Here is a 27,277-nt window from a genome sequence, read left to right as displayed (position 1 = left end):
CGGTCCGCTGGGCTCAGTGCAGCTTCCCTAAGACTCTGTCACCCAGTGAATACATGGGGAGCATCTGATTGTGTTATCCGGTGTCCACGGGGAGTGTGAGCAGGGCCCAGGAAGCAAGTCCAAGTACAGCCTTCCTGGCATACATCACCCCAATAACACACTGGGACCTTCTCATCGACCTCAGACTCCTCATAAGCCCTTTGCTGGCCAGGGTGAGGTCAGAAAGGTCCGTGATGGCTGTGTGCCTCACACCCACTGGGCTTTCCTGGGTTTGGTGCTTTCTTCATAAAGCTGCCTTCTATAATGGAGCTGTTCTGAGGACACATGGCTTCTTCCAAGCCATGTTATCTCTGTGCTCTCCATCCGAGCACTTCAATGTGCAGATGAAGCCCTCCCCTGACTGCCTTTGTGATACTGGGCTCCAGCTGGACTGAAGGTCTCCTATTGCCACCCAAGAGCTGTTTCAGGCCTCATTGCCCCTGTTCGAACTGTTCATATTGTCCAAAGTTTTCCTACTTCCTCCCGCTACCTCCACCTGCCAGTTTCTGTTTCCTGGTCTGGCTGATTTCTATTGACCTTGGAAGACTGATTACTTACCACCTCCCTTAGGAAGCCTTCCTGGCCGCTTCTGCTTCCTTCCCACCACTGCTGAGGTAGGGCCCATCTGGTATGTGTTTCATTCCACTCTAAGACCCTTGAGGGGAAGGTCTGTGACCCTGTATTCGAGGATGCAGCAGGGAACTTGCATGAATTTCAAGTGTGGCGTGCATACGTGGATGTCTGTTCGGCTAAGCCCAACTCTTCGGTTTCTGACATGACTGCTTCTCAACAGGAGTATTTGTTTTTTGCTCACACCAAGACTGCTGATCAGGAAAAGAGCTTTTCTGTGGCAAACTGATAAGAATCTCTGGGTGATTACAGGCGCCTGGGCTGTTTTGTTTTCTTTTGTATTACTCAGACGGGCAGATTCAGAAACTGGTATTTGTCTTAGAATCATACCCTTTTGAACCAGAAGGGAACCAGAGGCTGAGGAAGCTTAAATAGCTCCCTCAGTCCTTCAGGCAACAGGTAGTGAGGGCGGAGCCCAGAAAGCCCCTACAACACCTTACTTTCCCAGCTTTTTAAAATTCTCTGAGTGTTTAACATGTTAAAAGGTAAGTGTAATCCCAGCATTTTGGGAGGCTGAGGTGGGTGGATCACCTGAGGTCAGGAGTTCAAGGGGCCCACATGGTGAAACCCCATCTCTACTAAAAATACAAAGATTAGCTGGTGCATGGCTATAGTCCCAGCTACGTGGGAGGCTGAGGCAGGAGAATTGCCTGAACCTGGGAAGCAGAGGTTGCAGTGCGGTGAGGTTGTGCCATTGCACTCCAGCCTGGGCAATAGAGCAAGACTCTGTCTAAAACAAAAAACAAAACAAAAACAAAAAACAAACAAACAAACAAAAAAACCCTGTAATCTCAACTCTCAGCTACTCAGGAGGCACAAGTAGGAGAATCGCTTGAACCCAGGAGGTAGAGGTTGTGGTGAACTGAGATCAAGCCATTGCACTCCAGCCTGGGCAACAAGAGCAAAACTCCATCTCAAAAAAAAAAAAAGTAATTTGGTGATTCACTTTTTGTTTTATCTAGTTTTATCCAGAAAGAGCTGTGTGGACTCTCTGCCTGACCTCAGTGTTCTTTTCAGGTGGCTCTGCAGATCGCTCCTCCGTGTACCAGCGAGAGGCATTACGAGCATCTGGGACGGTGCTGTAACAAATGTGAACCAGGTACAGCTGCTTCTGAGCCACCCTGCATTGCCCCTCAAAAGTGGGTGAGGCTTTCGTTGTTATTTTTTCTTGCTGCCAGATGAAACAAGAAATTGGATGGATGCATTATGGTAGCGGCAGGTGGTAATGTCTGTCACTCTGAAGACAAAAATCTTTCTCTCAATAGAGAGAGATTTGAAGGGATTTTAAAATCCCTTAAAAAAAAAAAAAACAAAAACAACTTTAAAAGCTGTTGCTTAATTTGGGCTGAAACACAATTTTCTAAAACACTATTTCTTGAGATGGCAAGAAGTTTTTAAAAACTAATATTTTAGCACTTTATGATTCAAACTCTCAAAATGAGAAATGCAGCTCTTATTTAAAATTGTTTTCACGGAAATTTTATTTTGGAATAACCATACTGGAATTGTTGCTGCTAAAAATTGCCTAAACCCTTGTCGTACCTTTTTCCGTATACCTGTTGAGGAGCAGAAGGTGGACTGGCTACCACCTACCCCAAGTCGCTCTGCCAGAAGCGTGGTTGGGTGTCTCTGCAGCCCCAGTGAAAGCCACAGTCCACGGGGCCTGCACTCGCATCGTGCTGGGGAGGGGAAGGTGGGTTGCCTTATAACAAGATATTTTGGATATTTCAGCTACAAAATATTTGGATATTTCAGCTACAAAATATTTGGATATTTCTTGGATGTGCAGAACCAAGATCCAGTGATTGTCAAGTGTGTGTTGGATAGGTGGGTGGGGCACAGCGTGACACTTGGTCAAACAAAGCTAACCATGAGCCAGTAGTAAGTGTAGAAGAAGTTAACAAAAAGAAGCTAATGAGAAGTTGCCTATCCAGATGGAAGGCAGAGGGAAGAGGGCATGGGTGATGCGGTTTCTCTTGCCTACCCCCCTTATTCCCTGAGTGGGCTCCGGGGAATCTTTCAAGTTCTGCGGCCCAGTTTAAAATCATCATTCTATTCCTTTTTTTTTTCCTTTTTCTTTTTGAGACGGTGTCTTGCTCTGTTGCCCAGGCTGGAGTGCAGTGGCATGATTTCAGCTCACTGCAACCTCCACCTCCCAGAGGTTGAGGCAGCAGCAATTCTGCCTCAGCCACCCAAGTAGCTGGGACTACAGTCACCTGCCACCACGCCCAGCTGATTTTTGTATTTTCAGTAGAGACGAGGTTTCACCATGTTGGCCAGGCTGGTCTCAAATTTCTGGTCTCAGGTGATCCGCCTCCCAAAGTGCTGGGATTACAGGTGTGAGCCACCGTGCCTGGCCCATCATTCTGTTCCTTAGCAGACTTTTTGGGTGCAGAGGGTGGTTGGCTTTTTACTTAAGAAGAATTAATAGACTGCTGTGACCACAGGCTCAGCAGACCCAGGTGGGGTTATTTCAGCCAGCTGAGTGGCCCGAAGAGCCCAGGGTGCTGCAGTCACTGTGCACTGTGGCCTTTTCTCCTGTGTCATGTCATCTTTGGGGGGTGTCCTGGGATCATGGGCACCAATGATTACTGGTCCCATAGATGGGTGCGATTTTTGTTGCTGTTTTGCTTTGTGTTGCTGTTTTGGTTTAGTTTTTTGATGGTTGTATTTTTCCCCTTCATTTTTTAAAGGAAAGTACCTGTCTTCTAAATGCACTACTACCTCTGACAGTGTATGTCTGCCCTGTGGCCCGGATGAATACTTGGATACCTGGAATGAAGAAGATAAATGCTTGCTGCATAAAGTTTGTGATACAGGTGAGCCTGTCGTGTCAGTGTGAAGTGTAGAAACCTCAGACCTCTTTTTCTATAGAAACATTTTTAGAGGCAACCGATAATGTTTCATTTCAGGAACATGGAAGGGAGTTGTGACTACAGATCCCAAGAAAGATGCGTTTTAAATCCCCAAGGCCTGTGTTAAAATTCTTCATTTAGAACATTTGTTCTGGAATATATTTATGTTGCCATTTAATCATGGGACACATCATAGACTTGACATAATGTTTCCATAATGTTCCCACCTATTTTGTGTGGTTTAATCCTCCTCCAAACGCTGTAGGTAGCCATACTTATCCCTTTTATTTTATTTTATTTTATTTTATTTTATTTTATTTTATTTTATTTTATTTTATTTTATTTATTTATTTATTTGAGACAGAGTCTTGCTCTGCCGCCCAGGCTGGAGTGCAGTGGCGCTATCTCAGCTCACTGCAAGCTCCGCCTCCCAGGTTCACGCCATTCTCCTGCCTCAGCCTCCTGAGTAGCTGGGACTACAGGCGCCCCCCACCATGCCCGGCTAATTTTTTGTGCTTTTAGTAGAGACGGGTTTCACTGTGTTAGCCAGGATGGTCTCAATATCCTGACCTCATGATGCGCCCGCCTCGGCCCCCCAAAGTGCTGGGATTACAGGTATGAGCCACCGCGCCCAGCCTATCCCCTTTAAAGATTGAGAAACAGATTCAGAGAGGTTGAATAACTTCTCCAAGGTTAACACATGTGAAGCAGGGCTCAAAACCAGGTCTACTCTTTACCTTTTTCCTAAACTATAAATATTTTATTAACACAGTTTCATCTCCTTACCAGACTGCCTTAAGTTTTTTGCCTGGAATGTTTTTTAAAGTATAGTTTATTTGAAGGAATCAGGAGCAAAATATGTCTCTTAATTCTCTTAAGAGACAGAGGTTCCTTTCTCTCTCTTCTTTCCTTTTTCCATTGAGCTCATTTGTTGAAGAAGCCATGATGTTAGTCCGGTGGAGATTCCACAGGCCAGATTTTGTTGGTTGCATTCCCTTGGTATCATTTAATGTATTCTTCTGTCCCTTATATTTCTCTTCTTTTCTTTTCTTTTTTTCTTTTTTTTTTTTTTTTGAGATAGAATCTTTCTCTGTCAACCAGGCTGGAGTGCAGTGGCACAATCTCGGCTCACTGCAACCATCCCCTCCTGGATTTAAGCTATTCTCCCACCTCAGCCTCCCCAGTAGCTGGAATTACAGGCATGTGCCACCATGCCTGGCTAATTTTTGTATTTTTAGTAGAGAGGAGGTTTTGCTGTGTTGGCCAGGCTGGTCTCAAACTCCTAACCTCAAGTGATGCATCCGCCTCGGCCTCCCAAAGTGCTGGAATTACAGGCCTGACCCCTTCTTATAAATTGGTTGTTAGATCAATGTCTTATAAATTGGTTGTTAGATCTAGAAGGCCGGTCAGATTCTACTTTGTTTTGTTTTGTTTGTGGCAAACTTCATATATAATATAGTTCATACATAGCCAGGCGCAGTGGCTCATGCCTGTAATCCCAGCACTTTGGGAGGCCGAGGCGGGCGGATCACGAGGTCAGGAGATCGAGACCATCCTGGCTAACACGGTGAAACCCCGTCTCTACTAAAAATATTTTTAAAAATTAGCCGGGCGTGGTGGCGGGCACCTGTAGTCCCAGCTACTCTGGAGGCTGAGGCGGGAGAATGGCGGGAACCCAGGAGGCGGAGCTTGCAGTGAGCCGAGATCGCACCACTGCACTCCAGCCTGGGGGTCAGAGCGAGACTCCCCTCTCAAAAAAAAAAAAAAAAAATATATATATATATATATATATATATAGTTCATACATAGAATACTGGAACCATGTAATAGCTGAGCCTTCCTCTTTCTAACATTAGCAGCTGCTGATGGTCATGGTTTAGATTTGTTTCCATTAGGGGCTGCAGAAAGGTGATGTTCTGATTCTCTCATTTCTTTTTCATTTATTAGCTGGCATACTTTATGAAGATAAACTTCCCTCATCAACTATTTATTGATAAAGTTACAAGCATTTATCCTGCAGTGCAGCACATATAGAAAAGATAGAATAAATGCTTTTAACCTTATTTATCACTTTGCAAAACAATGTTTTAATCATCCAGCATTCTCCCAAGGACTTGTATTATGGAGGTATTTGAGGTGTTTCAGTTTCAGTTTCAGTCTTTTGCAGTTATTGTTTGTTTGTTTGTTTGTTTGTTTGTTTGTTTGTTTGTTTTTGAGTCTTCCTCTGTCGCCCAGGCTGGAGTGCAGTGGCACAATTTTGGCCCACGGCAACCTTGGCCTCCCAGGTTCAAACGATTCTCCTGCCTTGGCCTCCCAAGTAGCTGGCATTACAGGCATGAGCCACCATGCCCTGAGAACATTTGTATTTTTTAGTAGAAAGGGCATTTCACCGTGTGGCCAGGCTCTTCCTGAACTCCTGACCTCAAGTGATCCCTCCGCTTAGGCCTCCCAAAGTGCTGGGATTACAGGTGTGAGCCGTGGTCCCCTGCCTGCAGTAACTGGTTGTAATGGTGCTTAGATTGTTACACTTCTATGAGGTGGCCCCAGGTGTTTTGATACAGCCCAGGCATCTATTGCTTCCATGCTTAGCTTGCATAATTCTTGTCTTAAACTACAATCAGATGTTTCTCTAAGGATTCCTGATTGTTTTTAGAGGAACATTTTATTTAGTGACCTCAGTCTGGATTCTAGAGAAGACTCACTACTGGATTGATCCTTGTGTAGAGAAGTTTTTTCCCCAATGGACAGAATTAGAGAATAAGTGTTTCTTTTAACACCATAGTTTTTCTAATATGCTGGAGACAGCTGGCAAATTTTGGCTGGGGAAGGTAACATGGAAACTCCACTGAGCAGAAGCATCTGATCAAGCCTTTTTTATTTCCTACTGCTTAGTAACGACCTTGACTCATTGCTGTCTCTTGGAAATAAAGATTCATTCTGTCTACTGCCAAAGTTGATTAAAGCCAAAAATCTGGTACATTACATACAATACTTTAAATTATGTCAAAATTATTCATCACGACCCAGGCTTACATTCGGATGGGATCCTAGGAGTAGCTAGAATTTTCCAGAGAAGTGGCATGTGTCTGTGGACGTTCCCATGCATTGTGGACATGTTTCTGAGTATTGACCTTGATGTTGCAGAGCTGACTGGGGCCTTGGAAGAGTGGGCACTGCAGGAGATGGGGGGACTTCTCCAGGGTCACTAAGCTTGGGTCTATAAAGATTGGTAATAGGAAATGTCCCCTCCCTACTGGCTGTAACTTGAGACAATAAGAGACAGAGGGTTTCTGGTTTGCTTGCTTGTTTTTCCCTTGGAATTCCTATAAGTATTCAGGAATATAAGGTGCAGGGGCTGTTTGGACAATCCAGGTGAGAAGGAGCCCTAGAAGGGCACAAGATCTGTTTTAAATCATGTTATTGGTTTGTATCATGTTGTGGGGGCGGGGTCATGCACATATGTGCAGTTGACTCTGGTTATGCCCGGTAGCTGTGTTCTGTAAAGTCACCACGAACGCTGAATTAGCAAATCCTGAGCCATTAGTCCTAGTGGATTACAGGGTGAGGTTCTTGCTAGCCTCCAGTCACACCATCACAGACTGATCACCACATAACCTTGTTTCATGTGTGTTTCTGTTTAAAGACACCTTATTTGATACATGTTGTTGATTCATTAACATTGCACTCATGACCAACAGCACTGTAATTCATGCCTGAGCGAAGCTTCTCTAACAGTTATTTTCTCCGTAAGCCACACCACAGCCTTCTTGCACTTAGAACACTAGACAGCTCTTCAGCACAACAGTTTGGGGCTGTTATAAGCAGGGAAATCACCAACAAAACACTTGTTTACCTTCTGTGAGCTGAAACAAGAAGGCAGAGCATCGCCTGGCCCAACCTCAGCCAGAAACCTGAGTGTGGAGCAACTCGAAATGTACACGGTTCTGTCCCTGAAGGGCTGCAGAATTACCAAGAGGATTGATTTTGGGGTGCAAATAAATTTTATTGAGTAGGTGAATTCACAAATATGAATCTGCAAATAATGAGGACTGACTGTTGATTGATAAATAATTTGATTCCTATCTGTATGCGTATGTAGTTTATAACAGATACGTGTGTGTGTTTGTGTGTGTGTAGTGTTTACAACAGATCAATTCCCATGGTTTTGGAAAAACCATACATACCTGCATTCCAGAAAGACTGGAAGGGGCCAGGAGATTTGGAACGAGAAGGCCATGTGTTGTGAAAACAGAGACAAACATGTTATCCTGAGTGCTTGAGGATAGTTTGCCTCTTTTTTTTTTTTTTTTTTTTTTTTTTTGAGACGTAGTCTCACTCTGTCCACCAGGCTGGAGTGCAGTGGCGCCATCTTGGCTCACTGCAAGCTCCGCCTCCTGGGTTCACGCCATTCTCCTGCCTCAGCCTCCTGAGTAGCTGGGACAACAGGCGCCCGCCACCGCGCCCGGCTAATTTTTTGTGTTTTTAGTAGAGACGGGGTTTCACCGTGGTCTCGATCTCCTGACCTTGTGATCCGCCCGCCTCGGCCTCCGAAGTGCTGGGATTACAGGCGTGAGCCACCACGCCCGGCCGAGAGTTTGCCTCTAAGCATGTCACTGGGCCTGCCTCTGTACCCTCTCCACTCATGTAACTCCACAACAGCCCGTTTTCACCCTGGGATGCCTCAGGATCCTAAGATGAATCCTAAACCTCCAGAAGCCTTATTTTCTAAGGTCCAAACTCGCGTTAGTCTTACGTATGTGGTATTTGAACTTACGGAAAATGAGGAAGCTCAACTCTGTGACCCTTCTGCATGTGCCAAAACATTCAATGATCATCAATTCCCAAGTCCTTATCTTCTTACTAACATGAAAATTGACTTTTAAAAAAAGCCCACAAAACTCTTAATTATGAGAGAGAGAAGAACCCCCCGTGACGTTTTCGTGCCAGTGCAGGAAGTGCGAGAAGGAACTTGGGACTTCTCGAGCAGTGTCCTGGTGATTCACTCTGCAGGCCCACCAGGCGGGCTGCTGGTCTGGGCTGCTCTGGGCTGGGTGTTGCATAGCGCAGTCGTGGGCGGTGCGTCTGGGCTGGCTGCCCCTCCCTGTCTAATGACCTGTCTCTTGTCTTCCACAGGCAAGGCCCTGGTGGCCGTGGATGCCGGCAACAGCACGGTCCCCCGGCGCTGCGCCTGCACGGCTGGGTACCACTGGAGCCAGGACTGCGAGTGCTGCCGCCGCAACACCGAGTGCGCGCCGGGCCTGGGCGCCCAGCACCCGTGTACGGGTTGGATGTGTGCGTCTGTCGGCTCTTGCTGAGCCATGCAAAGCCAGCTTTGAGACAGTCTTGATAATAGCAGCAAGAAAGCTCCAGGGTGCTAGGCAGCATTGAAGGAACCCGAGGGGTGGGGAAAGGTGGGGGCTGATTTTCCACGAGATGCAGGCCCAGGCAAGACCTGAGAATGAATCCTCCGCTTAGGTTCTTCAAAGGGACTGCGGCAATTTGCCCACATGCTCTGGCCATGGCCAGGGGGCGCTGGGGCTCCTGCTCCTCCATCTGTGGAAACCTGGGATCCCTACTTAGGAGCCAGCAGGATAGTGCAGGGGTGGTTGGACATTTTTAAAGAGTGTGCGCCCATTAGAATTTTGGAAAAACCTTGCATCCCCCACCCCAGCACGTTTTTAAGTTGACATCTAAAAATTTTTGTTACAAGTTTAAAGAACTGATAAGGACTTAGGTACCAGGGAATTGTAACTGCGATAACACGGAAGAAACGAATCCAGTGGAATGTAAACACCATGGCCATTTGATGCCCACCTTGATTCATTTTTAAATGCACTAATCATATTTAACTATTTGACAGTTTACATAATTCCTTTCTCTCCTTTTGTTTCCTATCCATTCCGCCTTCCCCACAGAATTTTGTCCTGATAAATTTTTTTATGCTTGGAGGGTTTTTACTAATCACGGTTTCATATTCAAATATGCACCTATTGAAAAATATACACCTATCTCTTTTTTTGAAATGGAGTTTCGCTCTTGTTGCCCAGGCTGGAGTGCAATGGCGCGATCTCAGCTCACTGCAACCTCTGCCTCCCAGGTTCAAGCAATTCTCCTGCCTCAGCCTCCTAAATAACTGGGATTACAGTCATGCTCCACCATGCCTGGCTAATTTTGTATTTTTAGTAGAGGCGAGTTTTCTCCATGTTGGTCAGGCTGGTCTCAAACTCCCGACCTCAGGTGATCTGCCCGCCTCAGCCTTCCAAAGTGCTGGGATTATAGGCGTGAGCCACCACACTCGGCTGAAATCTTAATTTTTAAATATTTACTTTGACTCAGGACTAAAAGCATTTCTTCTGGACCAAGTTGTCACTATCTTTATTATTACACAATTGGTCAAAAATGAATATATACTATTTTGCTGTATTATAATCGTAAAAGTAAAAACCTCCGACCTCCATAATGAGTGGGATTTTTTTTCCAATTCATATATTTATGGCTGAACATTACTTATTGCTAAAATGCAACAGCATTCAACATCAATTTTGTTTCTACTTTTTTTATGTATGTAAGTGCTGAGAAATTTGTTCACATAAATAACTGAATGGCAAAGGAAACACTTTGGTTATAGGCGTGTCCCTCAATTTTTTTCAATACCTTCTGATTTATGTGTCCAAGCTCACCTACTGATGTGATATCAGAAGTTATTTTTAATGATCTATCAGTTGATAATTCAATTGTGTCCTCCAATTTTGTTGAAAGTAAAGAAATAGAAATTATTTTGAGTTGAAAAAGTATTTCTTAGAGTCATTTGCTTTCCTGAGTTCTAGGAAATATAACAAAAGCAGTTTTTTCCAAGACTTAACAAATGATTATTTATGCCTATTAACCATTCCCTTAGAGGCACCTGGTTTTAACCCAAAATACTTAGACAGGGTTGGGAGAATTAAAATACTATCCATTTCAATTCATATCAAGGATACTGTCCATCACAGAGTCTAACTGACACACTTGGTCTTTATTATCAAATGCATTGACTAAACCAGATGTGCTTTCTGTTACAAAAAGTCTAACTTGATTTTTTAATTGTTAAAATAGATCTCCCTATCACAGCCAACTCCCTCTGAATTCTGATTCCAAAATAGAAGAGGCCCAGAGCCTTTCCTCCAGGTTTTCACCAGCATGTCACATCAGGGGTTCTATTAGACGTTCTCTCTGCCTTGTACCTTTGGAAATGGGTTCATTTTTGGACAAAATAGGTGGAGGATAGAGGGGAAGGGGTAGATGAATGGAAATTTCACTTCTGCCCCACCCTGCGTAATTTCAATTCAGAACAACTCAGCCTGATCGCAGCTGCCCCATGTCTGTCATCCTGCTTTTGCCCTTGATAGAGCGGGAAAGGTGGGAGGTGTGCCAGGGAGCGCGGCAGCTCTGCCATCACCAGTGTTTCCACTTGTCACTTTGTTCGACATCTCAGAGGTTTGGCAGCATAGCAGCAAACTATGGGGTGGGGAAGAAGTATGCCTTTTGTAAAGTGGGAAAAGTGTGATTATGAAAGGGAGCAAGGAAAGGAGCCTGCAGGATGCTTCTGGCAGGTCAGTCAAGCTATGGAAGTCAAGCTATGGAAATTAGCACCCTTAATCCTTTGTATGCCTGTTAGCCCCCATGTCTTTGATTTTGAGAGCTTCTCACAACTCTAGATTGTGCTTCTCTTTTAAAAAGCTGTTCAAATTGGCCGGGCGCAGTGGCTCATCCCTGTAATCCCAGCACTTTGGGAGGCCGAGGCAGGCGGATCACGAGGTCAGGAGATTGAGACCATCCTGGCTAACATGGTGAAACCCCGTCTCTACTAAAAAAATACAAAAAATTAGCCGGGTGTGGTGGTGGGCGCCTGTAGTCCCAGCTACTCGGGAGCTGAGATTGCGCCACTGCACTCCAGCCTGGGTGACAGAGTGAGACTCTGTCCCCCAAAAAAAAAAAAAAAAAAAAAAAACTGTTCAAATTCATGTGAGTTATTAGATTTCAAGGCAAATCAAATTGCTAGATGCAGGAGCGGGTACCCTACTTAGCCAGCCAAAATGCAGAAATCAAGAATATACTTTGTACTTGACTTTGGACAAAGAAAATTTAATTCCTTTTTTTAGTGTTTTATTCGTGAAAGTAAATCACAGAAGTGCTACTAATTTCAGGAATCATTTGTGGCTTGGGCACCAGCCAGTTGCCTGATTATGATATCACATCGCAGCCAGTGTTCTTCCTGGGACTTACCAAAGAATCATCATGCGTGGATTGCAGTAGAGGGAATAGGCATAGGAAACCTGAGACATTTATTTTGACAGTGTAGTTCCTGAGGAATATGAGAGTCAAGTCAGTTTACTAACCAGGATCAACTCCTGCTTTCAATGCTGTCCATTAAGTAAGGAGTCTAACATCCATTGTGCCACTGTGTTTATCAGTAAAGTTTTATTGGAACACACCCTCATCCATTGTTTTTATGTATTGTTGGACTGCTTTCATGCTATGAGCAGCTGCAGCAGAGACCACAGGCCTGCAAAGCCTAAGATATTTACTGTATGATCCTTTACAGAAAATGTTTGATACCAACCCTTGGTTGCAGGGAAAGAGACCTGTAGGGTTCTTCCTCGTCTTCTTTTTTTAACTGAGAAAACTTTGCTGACACTCAGATACTTGGACTGAGGAGATTAAGCTCATCAGAAGAGGTCGGGACAGTGAGTTTCCCTTCAAAGTAGTGATGGGTCTGCCATTCCTTGCAGACAAAGGCTGGGCTAGCACCTGTAGTCCCAGCTACTCGGGAGGCTGAGGCAGGAGAATGGAGTGAACCCGGGAGGCGGAGCTTGCAGTGAGCCAAGATTGCGCCACTGCACTCCAGCCTGGGTGACAGAGCAAGACTCCGTCTCAAAAGAAAAAAAAAAAAGCTATTTAAATTAATGTTTGATTTGAACAGGTACGTAGGTACATAGGTGTGTAGGGGAAAACAAGAGGCAGATAGCAGGAGCAGTCAACACCGGCTCCCAGACTAGGAAACAAAGTGTCGGTGACTAGGGAAGTGACTCTGAACAGCAAAAGGTCAGGACCAGAGCTAGCCTAACCTGGACATCACATAAGAGTGTTAGTGGTCCGACATCGAGCCAGTTACCTTTCCGAGCGTGGTTCTGTAACTCACTGCTGGGGTCAGAACTGCTTTGTAGGCCCAAGTCTGTGGGAGCTGAAGGAATCAGACACGGGGTAGGCACAGGGGTGGGAGGTGAGAGCAGAGAGGGGCAGCGCCTCACCTCCAGTCCTCTGGGGTCTCAGCCTGAATGACCTCTAAATGACCTCGTTTGTTTTGTGTTTGTTCTGTCTGGGTTTTTCTTTTTTGTTTTTTTTTTCACAGTGCAGCTCAACAAGGACACGGTGTGCAAACCTTGCCTTGCAGGCTACTTCTCAGACGCCTTTTCCTCCATGGACAAATGCAGACCCTGGACCAAGTAAGTAACAACAAAGGAGTCAGAAGAGATGGTTGGTTTTTAAACAACTCAACCTCCACTGTCTCGTCTGGGTTGAAAACGGACGGATTCTGTTGGGTTAGGCTTCCTCTTGAAGCCACGTTCAAAATGGAAAAAGTCTGTCAGTTCAACATGGGAAAAATAAACCAGTCAAACTAATTCTTCAGCCCTATGTGTGACAGGAACTTCGTGTGACTTTTTAGATTGGTAATCTGTGACTTATGGGTGCAGCTTTTTCTAACCTTGTTTGGTTGAAAATGATTTATAACATTTATTCAGTGGTCATGCCTACTTCTCCCAACTTCCCAACGTCACCGATTTATTCATCCAGATATTTGTGTGTGTGTATGTGTATGTGTGTACACACACATAGAAGCCTCCTGTTTATATAAATGTTTGCACGCTATAAACATCTTGGGTTTTTTTTTTCACGTATTATATTCTGAAGCTTTTTCTATATTAGTTCACCAGTTCATGATTTTCTTGGCTTTTCACAGCTGCATAGTATTTCATTGTAGAGATGAACTGTAAGTTATATAATAAATTCTTTATTGATAGTCACTTAGGTTGTTCCCAGTCTTTTACAGTAATACATAATTTTGTGATGAAGAATCTCATCTATGTATGATTTCTCACGTATGTGAGTGTATCTATAGTGGAATTCATGGGTACTTTCATCTCGTGTTTGTTGTTGAATACTAATAATCAATGTAATGATTCTTTCAGTTCCCTGTGTATTCATTATGAAATGTTTATTTTCTGCCGGGCGTGGTGGCACATGCCTGTAATCCCAGCTACTCAGGAGGCTGAGGCAGGAGGATTGCTTGAGCCCAGGAGTTTGAGAACAGCCTGGGCAACCTAGCAAGACCCTATCTCACATTTTTAAACAACAAAAATTAAATTAAAATACATAAATAAATGTTTATTTTCTGATTCACTTATCCAAATTTTATGTTCAAGAGGATTTTCTGTGTTTTTCAGAAAAAAACAATCAGCAAAAGTATATCACTTAACCATGTAATTGAAGCTATTGGAATATACTTTTTTTTTTCTTGAGACATGATCTTGCTCTGTTGCCCAGGCTGAAGTGCAGTGGTACAAACATGGCTTCCTGCAGCTTCAACCTCCTGGGCTCAAGCAGTCCTCCTGCCTTTGCCTCCCCAGTAGCTGAGACCCCAGGCATGTACATCACACCCAGCTAATTTTTAAATTTTTTGTAGAGACAGGGTTTCACCATGTTGCCCAGGCTAGTGTCTTATTCTGGGCTCAAGCAATCTTCTTGCTTCAGCCTTCCAAAGTGCTAGGATGATAGGCCTGAGCCACCGGGCACAGCCAGAATATTCTTTCCTGAAGACTCTGCTCTGCTGCTTTGCTGACCACACTCTCAGAGTAGCTGTCAGAGAACACAGGCAGCGTTTGCTTTTGCTTATTTCTTTGTCTCACCTTGTGATGTTCTCCTCCCTGTAGAAGGCACAGAGGATTCAGATGTCCAAGATGGCATGGGTTCCTCTCCTGAAGGAGCTGGCCATCTGGGAGAGCCTTGCATTTGTTCATTTTTTTAAAAACAAGCATATAAAACCAAAGCGCTGAACTGCCTTTCCCCCCCCACAGCTGTACCTCCCTTGGAAAGACAGTAGAACATCATGGGACAGAGAAATCCGATGTGGTTTGCAGTTCTTCTCTGCCATCTAGAAAACCACCAAATGGTATGTTTAAAAAGAGCCTGTTGGTTGATAGATGTGCCCCGGGGTAGTCAGATCGTTTAGATCCCTCCCAGATGGCACATGGATCTGCAGGCATCCTCTCCCCCTTTATTTCATCCTGTGCACGATCAGCTCAATGTTTCATTTTAATCAGTAGTTTAATTCCAGGTACGTTGTTTCCTTGATAATTTTCTACACTGGATTGGGGGTAACTAATCATGTTTTAATATGCATAAAAAGAAAATAGAGGTGCAAACATAAAATGCTCAGATACGGTGGAATGATGGTGGTCACAAGCGTCTATGAGGAGATTTTGGTCGTCTCCCAAAATTGTTAGCATCTTGCTATCATCTATGGAACATGTTGCAGATTAAATTAATTTTTTTTTTTTTTTTTTTTTTTTTTTTTTTTTTTTGAGATAGAGTCTCGCTGTGTCGCCCAGGCTGGAGTGCAGTGGCATGATAATGGCTCACTGCAACCTCCAACTCCTGAGTTCAAGCGATTCTCCTGCCTCAGCCTCCTGAGTAGCTGGGATTACAGGTGCACACCACCATGCCCAGCTAATTTTTGTATTTTTAGTAGAGATGGGGTTTCACGATGTTGGCCAGGCTGGTCTCAAACTCCTGGCCTCAGCTAATCCACCCGCCTTGGACTCCCAAAGTGCTAGGATTACAGGAGTGAGCCACTGCACGTGGCCACATTAAATTAGTCTTAAGTAGAGTTTCAGATTGCCAGAAAGTTGATGGTGGAGGCTGGTTACTTGGTGAACAGGACAGTGTGGAGGTGCGGGTCCAGATATCAGAAGAGATGGCTTCAGTGGCAAGGAGACCTTTCAGATGAGGAAAGAGAACAGTAGGCCACAGAATAACCGGGTTAACAGGCTTTGACCAAGAAATCAGGGGTTTGGCCTTGACATTTTGGGAAACAGGAAGACATTAAAGCATTCTGGATGTGGAGTTACACAATCAGAGCAAACTTTTTAAAGACCCTTTGGCAGATAACATTAAATAGAACTGAAGAAATAAAAAGTTATTTTAAAAAAGAGAAGGAGAGGAAAAGTAGGAGTCCAGGAAACCAGGTCAAGTAAATCAAGAGTTTTTAACAAGGATTCTAGCAATGAAGTGATCAGGGAGGGATGAAGAAAACGGTTGGGTCCACATGGTGTTGGGGATGAAAATTCCAGAAATATTTCACAGGATGGCTGTGGTTCTGTTCTCATGACCGGCAAAGCCCTGGTGCCCTGTTGCTATTAGGAAAGAGATAGAAGAAACTCCTTTTGTCTGCAGAGGTCATTCATCTGGGGATACTGAAGGGTTCTGGAGGTTAGCCAGAATGAGACTGGGTGGTGTGGCGAGCATGATTAGAGATGTTCTAAGGTAGAAACACCGTAATGGCCCTGGGCTGCTCTCCCATTGAGTGAAACCGGACTGAGCCAGGCTGGCTAAGATTGTGGATCTCACCCTTCAGAACGTGAGCGCTCGTGGACAAAGGACAGCCAGGGGTGGGGACTCTCACTTCTGCTATCCCAAACCAACATTTTTCATTCTGAGGTTTGATTTACCAGGATTTGTTTTTCAACTGCATAAAATTAAAGAATCTTTAATACCATATTTCTCACTTTCTTTCAATACAGAAGCCCAGGTTTACTTGCCCGGTTTAATCATTCTGCTTCTCTTCATGTCTGTGGCCCTTGTGGCTGCCATCGTCTTTGGCGTTTGCTATAGGAAAAAAGGGAAAGCACTCACAGGTATCGTGTCTATGGCGCTTTTTGCAAATTAATCTTAAAAGAGATAGATTTCTAGGTAAATGCTTTGGAAGTTGAGTAGATTGTCCACTTGCTGCCTATGGTGATCTGCTGACACTAAAGCAGAACATGTTTTATCATTCCCTGACGAAAAGAAACAGAACTCCAAAAACCTGAAAAAGCCAATATTCTGCCTAGTTATATATAAGGGAACAAGAATACTCTGGCATTCAGGAAACTGATGACTTGTAAGCTCCATGTTTAAGTTATATAGACTGTACAGCATCACGTATACAGCAGCTTGCATTTATCCTAGAATACATCAATTTTTAATGCATGCATGTAAAATATACATAAAATATTTAGATGATCAGTAGGGGGGAATTCCTGACTGGAGTGTTACTTTGAAATAAGAACCTCCACCGGGTGCGGTGGCTCACACCTGTAATCCCAGCACTTTGAGAGGCCAAGGCAGGTGGATTACCTGAGGTCAAGAGTTCGAGACCAGCTTGGCCAACATGGTGAAACCCCATCTCTACTAAAAATACAAAATTAACCAGACATGGTGGCACATGGCTGTAATCCTAGCTACTTGAGAGGCTGAGGTAGAAAGATCGCTTGAACCCAGAAGGCTGAGGTTGCAATGAGCCAAGATCATGCCATTACACTCCAGCCTGAACAAGAATGGAACTTCATCTCAAAAAAAAGAACCTCAGATTATGAAAATAAGTTATATTGAATAAAATTTAGGTGCTTATTCTTAGAATAGACAGCCAAGTCTTATCCTGTTTCTTGGGAATAATTTTCCCACACAAATTTGTTAGTATCTTTAAACATCACATCATGTTTAACTTTTAGACTACAAAGCTAAAAATGTGTAATTTTTATGAAAGGATTCAAGACTTCATTAGATTTCCTAAGAATATCTCTTAATCCTTTAATATTCAAGTCATTCTCTTTTGACCTGATGTTTCACAATCCTTTTCCATTTTCAGTTGCTCTCTTATTTATTTATTTATTTATTTATTTACTTACTTACTTACTTACTTATTTATTTTTTTAGACAGAGTCTCGCTATGTTGCCTAGGCTGGAGTATAATGGCACGATCTTGACTCACTGCAGCCTCCACCTCCCAGGTTCAAGTGATTCTCCTGCCTCAGCCTCCCGAGCTGGGATTACAGGCATTTGCCACCATGCCCAGCTAAGTTTTGTATTTTCAGTAGAGATGGGGTTTGACCGTGTTGGTCAGGCTGGTCTAAAACTGCCAACCTCAGGTGGTCCACCCGCCTCAGCCTCCCAAAGTGCTGGGAATACAGGCATGAGCCACAATGCCTGGCCCAGTTGATTGCTTATTTATATGGCCCACTTTGCCTTGCTGTGATTTGATCAGTTCTCCCACATCACACCCTTGGACTTCATGAGACCCTGTACATCTAGCTGCTTCTCTAACCATTATATTGCCAAATGAAACACTTCTAATTTAATTAGAAGACTAATTAAAGAGGAAAGATGGAGATTTCTGATGCCAGTGTTAAGCAGTGAGCAATGTTTGAGTGGTGAACTTTTTTTTTTTTTTTTTTGAGACGGAGTCTTGCTCTGTCACCCAGGCTAGAGTGCAGTGGTGTGATCTCGGCTCACTGCAACCTCTGCCTCCCGGGATGAAGCGATTCTCGTGCCTCAGCCTCCTGAGTACCTGGGATTACAGGCATTTGCCACCACACCCGGCTAATTTTTGTATTTTTAGTAGAGATGGGGTTCCACCATGTTGGTCAGGCTGGTCTCAAACTCCTGACCTCGTGATCCACCCGCCTCGGCCTCCCAAAGTGCTGAGATTACAGGCGTGAGACACCACACCCAGCCGAGTGGTGACCATTTTTTAAAGAGTCTGTTCATTGTTGAATGCTTTTATTTAGTGCAACTTCACCTCCTTAACAACATCATTACTGGGAATTTGGATAATGCATGTTCAGATGATGAAGGTCACTTGTAGTCATGTTTATGTGGGATAAACAGACTTCCTGATGTTTGGTTCTTTAGGTTTTTCTTTTTGATACTATTTTATTGCCATATGGGCCTACCGTTTACTGAACTGGATGTCATGACTGTTAGCTCTCTCTTCATCCATTCATCCTTACATGTTTATTGATCATCAGGGACTGGACTGGCACTGGGGTCTCAATATCAAGCAACACAGACACAGCCAGTGCCCTCCTGGAGGAAGCATCTTAGTGGGCAGGGTAGGTGTTAAGCCCATGGAGGGAAGCCGAGTGTGCAAGGGAAGGTGCTGAGCACCAGGTAGCAGATGACAGAAGGTCAGCCCATCCCTGAGGCCAGCCAGGGCCTCCCAGAGGAGGAAATGTGTGAGTTAAGATCTGAAAGACAAGTCAGAATTCGCTAGCCAAGGGACATCAGGAGAACCACAGGCATTCTGTCCTGAGAGCTGCATGATGAGGGGAGCACGGTGCATTAGCGGGCTGGAAGGAGCCAGTGGCACTGTAGCACAAAGTCAGGGACCAAGTGGAAGACAAGGTTAGAGAGGAGGGCACGGTCAGACCATGTAGCCCTGCAGGGCTGCTGAAGGAGTTTGCTCCTTGTCCTTAGCAAAAGGGACCAAGGGCGGCCCTCTGGCTTTAGAGTAGCAAACAAATGTGTGGTACAGTGAGCGTAGATGCAGGCGCACCAGTTAGGAAGCTGTTTGCAGTTGTCCAGGGCAGAGGTGATCATGGCAGGTCTGCATGTTTACCAGCTCCATGGACAGGTATTTATTTTTAGTGCCATTTGTGATTGTCTAGACTGATTTCTCCAAGGAAACAGCTGCAATTGTCCTTTTTTTTTTTTTTTTTTTTTGGCGGGGTGGCAGGGGAGGGCGGGTAAGTTTACCTTGATATATAATTTCAAAGTGATAGAAAAGAAGCAAGAATAATGATGATGATAGCAATAGCTGACATATATTAAATATTTAATATGTGCCAACATGACTACATATATTTTGCATGTACTAAGTACATCTTCACAACAGCACCATGAGGTGGGCACTATTATTTCCCCTATTTTATGATGAGACTGCTTGGCACCATCCCTGGCATGCTTAAGTGCTCATTAGCTGTTATACTGAACTGTGATGATCTTCCCATGGAGAATTCGACAACTCCTAACTTTAGTCAGTTTGTTGTTGTTGTTGTTGTTGTTGCTTTTTGAGACAGGGTCTCACTTTGTCACCCAGGCAGGACTGCAGTGGCACAAGTGCAGCTCTCTGCAGCCTCAACCTCCCTCCTGGGCTCAAACAATCCTCCCACCTCAGTCCCCCAATTAGCTGGGACCATAGGCACGCACCACCATGCCCGGCTAATTTTTGTATTTTTTATAGAGATGGGGTTTCACCATGTTGCCCAAGCTGGTCTCAAACTTCTGAGCTGAAGCAGTCCGCCCACCTCAGCCTCCCAGAGTGCTGGGATTACAGGTGTAAGCCACCGGGTCCAGTCCTAACTTTAGTCTTTATAGTGAGCCCAACATTAAATGTTCATTAGAAGTAGGAGGATAAAATTGTATCTTTGCATAATATAAATTCATAGATTTCTTAAAATTCATAAAATTTAACCTTTTAGGTTTCATCACTTCTGTAAGACTGAGTGGAGATGTAGTTTTTGAACATATTCTTCTTTCTTCTGAGAAACAGCCAGATATAGTGGAAAAGGTCTTGGGGCCTGCTGGTCTCAGTGGGTCTGGCACCTAGCTTGCTGTGCTTGCCTCACTTTTATAGTACATTCAAGCTAGTTTACTGGAAAAATCAGTCTCCTAGACATGTTTTCTGTGGTTCTTCTATGATGTCTAACTTAGTCCCTCATAGCCAAAGAAAACTTGTTAAGAGAATGAGAATGTCTATAGTCATAGCAGCAGCTCTGACAACCCCCAAATGTGCCCGGAGGTAGTCACTGAAACATTGGTGGATCATGTTTTGCTTTGCATAGAACAGGAAGTTCTGTTTTTGATAGGAGTAAGATGGCTTCATAGCCTTTATTTTTTAATTTTTTGTTTTTTTTGAGACCGAGTTTCGCTCTGTCGCCAAGGTTGGAGTGCAGTGGCACCATCTCAGCTCACTGCAGCCTCCGCCTCCCAGGTTCAAGCAATTCTCCTCCTGCTTCAGCCTCCCGAGTAGCTGGGATTACAGGCGAGTGCCACCATGCCTGGCTAATTTTTGTATTTTTAGTAGAGATGTGGTTTCACCATGTTGACCAGGCTAGTCATGAACTCCTGACCTCAAGTGATCCACCCGCCTTGGCCTCCCAAAGTGCTGGCATTACAGGTGTGAGCCACCGCGCCTGGCCCTTCATAGCCTTTAAATCAGTTGATTTACTTTTAAATGCTTTCACTCCCAGGAGCGCTCACTGAAAGACTTGCAGTGGACTCTGTTGAAAGATAATATCGAACTGAGCTAGTGGTCATAATACTGAGCCTGATACAGAAAGAAAAATTTAGAATGATTGCACTTATATGTGTAGTATTCCCCAAAAGTCAAATATACAGAGATATAGAATGAAACAATGGTTATCAGAGGCAGGGGGAAAGAAAATGGGGAGATGTGGGTCAAAGGATACAAAGTAGCAGATATGCAGGATGAAGAAAGTTGTCCAGGAATCTAATGTACGGATGGGGACTGTAGTTAATCATGTTGTATCATATTCAAGATTTTTGCTAAATTTGTAGATTTTAGCGGATCTTGCCACACACACATAAAAAGGGGTAGCTAAGTGAGATGATGGGTATGTTAATTTGCTTCACTATAGTAACCATTTTACTATCTATATTTGTCCTATAACATGTTGTATACCTTAAATATACATAATAACCTTTATTTAAAAGAAAAGAAGTGGGAAATAATAACTTGAAGTCCTTATCCTTGCTTTGTGTTTTCTAGCTAATTTGTGGCACTGGATGAATGAGGCTTGTGGCCGCCTAAGTGGAGATAAGGTAGAGTGGACAGTTGTTGGTGCCTCTGTTAAGTACATTCAGCAGGCTGGTAGAGCCATCCTAGTCAAATATTGAGCCCCCCACCCCCCCTTTTTTTGAGACGGAGTCTTACTCTGTGCCCCAGGCTGGAGTGTAGGGGTGCAATCTCGGCTCACTGCAACCTCCACTTCCCAGGTTCAAGTGATTCTCCTGCCTCAGCCTCCCGAGCAGCTGGGATTACAGGTGCCCACTACCACGCCTGGCTAATTTTTTTGTGTTTTTAATAGAGACAGGGTTTCACCGTGCTGGCCACGCTGGTCTCGAACTCCTGGCCTCAAGTGATCTACCTGCCTCTGCCTCCCAAAGTGCTGGGATTATAAATGCGAGCCACCGCGCCAGGCCTGAGCCTCTTTGCTTAAGGGGCATTTCCAGGTGCAGTGATCAAACCTCAAATTCCAGGATGGATCCCTGCAGAGCAGCCCAAAGCCCAAGTCCAGGCTCATTCTAGATGCCTGTTTTCTTTGTCTTTGTTTCCACTTCTGTCATCTCTGTGTTCATGTTACTTTTTTTTAGTACCAGTCTTGATTGTCTGGTACAGATTCCTGAGAAGGATGAATTGCAACTTTCCTTGACTCTCTAGTTATTCTGGTAATATTTTATGTTGACACAATTCAAAAGTATAGGAAAGTAGTAGAAAAGGACAAAGACCTTCCATATACCCTACACATAGGCCCACCACTTGTTTCTATTTTCTCTCATTGCTTTGTGATTTGCTTACTCTCTGTATGTGTATATATGAACACAGGTATGTTTTCTTCTCAAACCATTTTAGAGTGAATGGCAGACCGTGTGTCCCATATCCTTAAATATTTCAGTGTGTATGCAGCCATAAAAAAGGATGAGTTCCTGTCCTTTGTAGGGACATGGATGCAGCTGGAAACCATCATTCTCAGCAAACTATCGCAAGAACAGAAAATCACATACCACATGTTCTCACTCATAGGCAGGAACTGAACAATGAGATCACTTGGACACAGGAAGGGGAGCATCACACACCGGGGCCTATCGTGGGGAGGGGGTAGTGGGGAGGGATAGCATTAGGAGATATACCTAATGTAAGTGACGAGTTAATGGGTGCAGCACACCAACATGGCACATGTATACATATGTAACAAGCCTGCACGTTGTGCACATGTACCCTAGAACTTAAAGTACAATTAAAAAAAAAAAAAAAAGAACAAGGACATTCTCATATATAACCATAGTACATGTATCAGGAAATTTAACAGTGGTATAATACTATTATTCAACCCACATTTGATATTACATTTTCATTAATCATTTCATTATGTCCTTTAGATCTTTCTTTCTTTCTTTTTTTCTGAGACAGAGTCTCACTCTGTCATCCAGGCTTGAGTGCAATGGCGCAATCTCGGCTCACTGCAACCTCCGCCTCCTAGGTTCAAGCGATTCTTCTACCTCAGCCTCCTGAGTAGCTGGGATTACAGGCGCGCGCCACCATGCCCAACTAATTTTTGTATTTTTAATAGAGATGGGGTTTCACTGTGTTGCCCAGGCTGGCCTTGAACTCCTGAACTCAGGTGATCCACCCACCCTGGCCTCCCAAAGTGTTGGGATTACAGGCATGAGCCATTGTGCCCAGTTAGATCTACTTTCTTTGATATAAAATGTATACATTTGAGAGCATAAGCTCAAACTGATTTCTTCAATTCCAGGCCAACACAACATTCATTCATTCTGGTCTTTTGCTTTCCCATATTTCAATCTTTCTTTCCCCAGCTGTATGAAACCTGGCTCCTATTATTCTCAATATATTTCCTCATTTGCTCAATTCTAGAATACACAGAAAGTAGTTTCAGAATTACTAGAGCATACCACAGTGATACATAGAGTTGCTAACTCGAGTTCAATATTTGTTTACAGTTGTTTTTGGGTTTTGTATTTAGATTGAGACTATGTCGTCAGAATACTGTGCTCAAAAGTCATTTGGGTTAGCTCCTCTCCTTGCTCAGGTGTGAACATGCTTTTCATTCGAGATGCAGCTAGATTCATTTGTTTCTAGTTGTATTCCATTCTAGAGTTCTCCTGCACTCAGTAATTTTGAATAACACAAAGTGCCATGGTCAGGATACCATCTGTACTTGTTATGGTGGAAATAATCAGTGTAAACACCGTTTTCAGCAATGTTTAGCTAAACTCATCCTAGTAACTCTGGGTGGTAATGCCTCTGCCTTCTGAATGTAAATTGGCAGGAGTCCTCAGGCGACAGTTGTGTCAGTCCACACACGGCAGCCTTTGGTCAGCAGGGAGTGTGTGAAGGTGTCTTACTGCTGACTCTGGAGGAGAAGACGTTTCCAGAAGATACGTGCTACCCAGATCAAGGTGGTGTCTGTCAGGGCACGTGTGTAGGAGGTGGTCCCTACGCACAAGGCGAAGATGCCAGGATACTCTCATTGGTCAGCGAGACCGAGATAGAGGAAGACCGCTTCAGACAGATGCCCACGGAAGATGAATACATGGACAGGCCCTCCCAGCCCGCAGACCGTTTACTGTTCCTCACTGAGCCTGGAAGCAAATCCACACCTCCTTTCTCTGAACCCCTGGAGGTAGGGGAGAATGACAGTTTAAGCCAGTGCTTCACAGGGACACAGAGCACAGTGGGTTCAGAAAGCTGCAGCTGCACTGAGCCCCTGTGCGGGACTGATTGGATTCCCATGTCCTCTGAAAACTACTTACAAAAAGAGGTGGACGGTGGCCATTGCCCGCACTGGGCAGCCAGTCCCAGCCCTAACTGGGCAGATGTCTGCACACGCTGCCGGAATCCTCCTGGGGAGGACTGTGAACCCCTCGTGGGTTCCCCGAAACGTGGACCCTTGCCCCAGTGTGCCTATGGCATGGGCCTTCCCCATGAAGAAGCAGCCGGCAGGACAGAGGCCAGAGACCAGCCCGAGAACGGGACTGATGGGAGGCTCCCAAGCTCGGCAAGGGCAGGCGCCGGGTCTGGAAGCTCCCCCGGTGGCCAGGCCCCTGCATCTGGTAAGTGACTTCCCGGTCTCTCACTTCTGAGCAGAAGGGCCAGTTCTTGGACAGGGTTTGGGGGCAGGTATTACAGACCATTTAGGAAGGAGGAAGCTAATGGAAAAACCTCAGCTTGCGCTTTTTCTCTTAATAAGCATTTTTACAGGATGGCTTTGGATTCAGTTCACGCGTTTGGTTATACATTGTGCGCAGCAGCGTGTGGCTTCATTGTCTACCACTGGGGCAGTTTCTGCATCCATACATGTCCCATACCCTTTCGCATTCAGGCTTTTCATGATAGGATAAGACCTCAAGCCCCGGCACTGACCCCCGAAAGACAAACTCAACATCGGCCTCAGGACTGGCTGAGCCAAGGCATTCCCTCAGATTTCTGCTTTTTGGTTTTTGTTTTCAAAGCACCTTAGGCCTCTTAAATCTCCCCCAAGAAAGCTCTTATAAATTTTACGGGGACACACAAAATTGTTTAGTTAATCCTTAATTAATTAATATTTATTGTGAATAATGTGTTGATTCTATACCAAATTAATGATACAGTAAAACTGTCTTAAAAAGTTTCATGAGAAAGGCCCCTTTTATAACTACAATGTGTCATATATTTATGGAACCAGGCAGATAATTTTAACAATTTAACATCATTATAAAGATGTATCACTGCAACACTGCCTGAGCATGAACAACCTACCAATTATAATATTATAACTTTTTTCCATGAGGGTAAAACACCATCTGTTTTATTGTGTAGTTACAAAGGACTTTGCAGCTGATAGTGAGGGCTCTGGCTCTGAGAATTATCTGTCATTTGAAGGGTCAGTGCTCTCTTTGAGAATCTTCCGAAAGCTATAGACACTCCCTCCAGAAAAACGAATATATGGATATATACTATTTAAGGGGCTTCACAGAATCCTCCAACTCATGATTTTCAAAAGGCCCATTCATAGGCCGCCCTTCTCCAGAGATGTTTTTTCTTCTCTGCTTCTTTATTTAGACTGCAAGTGGTGCTAGCAGCCGGTCTTTGAATTGTTTTATAACCCTGAGGTAGCTAGATCTGTGCCTTAAACACAGAGACTGTTTTGCCTTGTGGTAATGATGGTTCCTGGCTTTAATCTGTTCCTCAAGCTTGTGGTTTTGCTGCAGCTACATAGATTTACTGATGTATAAATTCAGTAATAGTAATTCTCAGTCAAACGGAAAGGAGGAGATATGTTTGGGGATATTTTTCAAAGAACTGGTATGTTTTCTTCTCAGATCTCAGAATTATTATTATTATTTTAAGATTGTAAGGAATCTCCATGACTGGGCTTTGCTGTTCGTTTGCATTGATTGATTGATTGATTTAGAGACCAAGGCTCACTCTGTCACCCAGGCTGGAGTACAACGGCACGATCTCAGCTCATTGCAACCTCCACCTCCCAGGTTCAAGCAGTTCTCCTGCCTCAGCCTCCCGAGTAGCTGGGACTATAGGTGCACGCCACCACACCCAGCTAATTTCTGTATTTTCAGTAAAGATGGGTTTTTTCCATGTTGGCCAGTCTGGTCTCAAACTCCTGACCTCAGGTGATCCACTTGCCTCAGCCTCCCAAAGTGCTGGGATTGCAGGCGTGAGCCACTGAGCCTGGCCCGTTCTATTTCTTTTCTCTCTGTTTATTGTCTTTGCCCTGGTTGTGGAGACAGACAGGACCCTGGGCTGTAGGGAGTGAGAAAGCTGACGTTCTGTCTCTGGCAGCAGCCAGGTCCTGGCCGCACTGTCAGGGGCAGACCGGTTTTTCAGTGGGTGACACCAGGAAGATGACGTTGCCACTGTGTGAAAATCAGCAGCAGTTCTCGGAAGAAGTGTTGGCCACATTTAAAGAGAGAGAGAGATACATGGATCTCTTAATGCCATAAAACAAAAAGCCCGACCTTTGCTCTCCTGTAAGTCAAAACAGTAGCCTAGTCTGTTTTTCATCATCTTTTATTTCTCTAGCACTAAACCATCTAGGGATGGAGGAAAGGAATAAAAAGTGTGTCATCAACTAAGTGGTGTTAATTTGCAAAAAGTTTACACTGCTTTTTCTGTCTTCGTCTGGTGCTTAGCCATGCAAAACATCCGTAGAGTCTGCCCGTGGTCGACGCCAGCAACCGGTCCAAATTAATTTTCGCCTGAGGAGAGGCAGCAGCCAGATTGATTTTGGAGGCTGTGCTATTCTCTCCACAATTACTTCTCCATGAACAGGCCTTATGGTTTCTGGTCAAAATAGTACTTTCTCATTCTTGTTTTTGTAGTTTTTAAAATTGTCACAATTTACGTTCTATAAAATGCGTGAAAGAGCATGGAGCTTCGGTGAGCAGTCCCACAGAGGCCTTGTCCTGTGGTCCCCTCAGAGCCCCTGTGCTCTCAGGACTCTTGCTGATGTGGCATGTTTTAAGGGTTTTTTGGATTTTTATATGAGAGTATTTTTTGTTTGTTTTTACTTACAATGACATCAAACTGTTTCTGGAGAAATGACGGTGGCTGGGGACTTTTTCTTTAGGGAAGAGTGTCTGCTGTCCCAGCATCTTTGTGAGGAGAATGATGATTTTTCAGACAGCTCCGCAAGTGTAGACAACTTTAAAAATATAATACCCAGTGCTGTTAAGGCTATTTTAGCCATATTATAAGTCCTAAGAAGCAAGGAGAATGATTAGCAAAGATCAGCGAAGAGGGAAGCATACTTCTGGTTACGTCTTAAATAACCATGCCTTAATTTAGGTCTGAAGTTACGCCTAATCCTGATGACGTGATGGTTGCCTTGGTTACAAGCCCTCTCACCTGGAGA

The 27,277-nt window shown here is 44.3% G+C and overlaps 1 protein-coding gene across 1 annotated transcript in view; it reads left to right on the top strand.

The window, feature by feature from the left end:
• Window positions 1-1,025: 1,025 nt before the first annotated feature.
• Window positions 1,026-27,277, top strand: part of TNFRSF11A (TNF receptor superfamily member 11a) — a 39,164-nt gene continuing 12,912 nt past the window's right edge. The window contains exons 1-9 of the mRNA XM_026448259.1: window positions 1,026-1,154; window positions 1,687-1,768; window positions 3,363-3,488; window positions 8,658-8,801; window positions 12,916-13,009; window positions 14,639-14,733; window positions 16,364-16,477; window positions 21,391-21,443; window positions 23,696-24,479. Of these exons, the coding sequence (XP_026304044.1) occupies window positions 12,984-13,009; window positions 14,639-14,733; window positions 16,364-16,477; window positions 21,391-21,443; window positions 23,696-24,479 (1,072 nt within the window). The 5' untranslated portion in view covers window positions 1,026-1,154; window positions 1,687-1,768; window positions 3,363-3,488; window positions 8,658-8,801; window positions 12,916-12,983. The remainder of the gene's footprint in view (window positions 1,155-1,686; window positions 1,769-3,362; window positions 3,489-8,657; window positions 8,802-12,915; window positions 13,010-14,638; window positions 14,734-16,363; window positions 16,478-21,390; window positions 21,444-23,695; window positions 24,480-27,277) is intronic.

The sequence above is a fragment of the Piliocolobus tephrosceles genome, chromosome 18 (assembly GCF_002776525.5).
Source record: "Piliocolobus tephrosceles isolate RC106 chromosome 18, ASM277652v3, whole genome shotgun sequence".
NCBI classification, from domain to species: Eukaryota; Metazoa; Chordata; class Mammalia; order Primates; family Cercopithecidae; genus Piliocolobus; species Piliocolobus tephrosceles.
The sequence above is the reverse complement of the archived record's forward strand: the minus strand, read 5'-3'. Positions and strand labels throughout refer to the sequence as shown.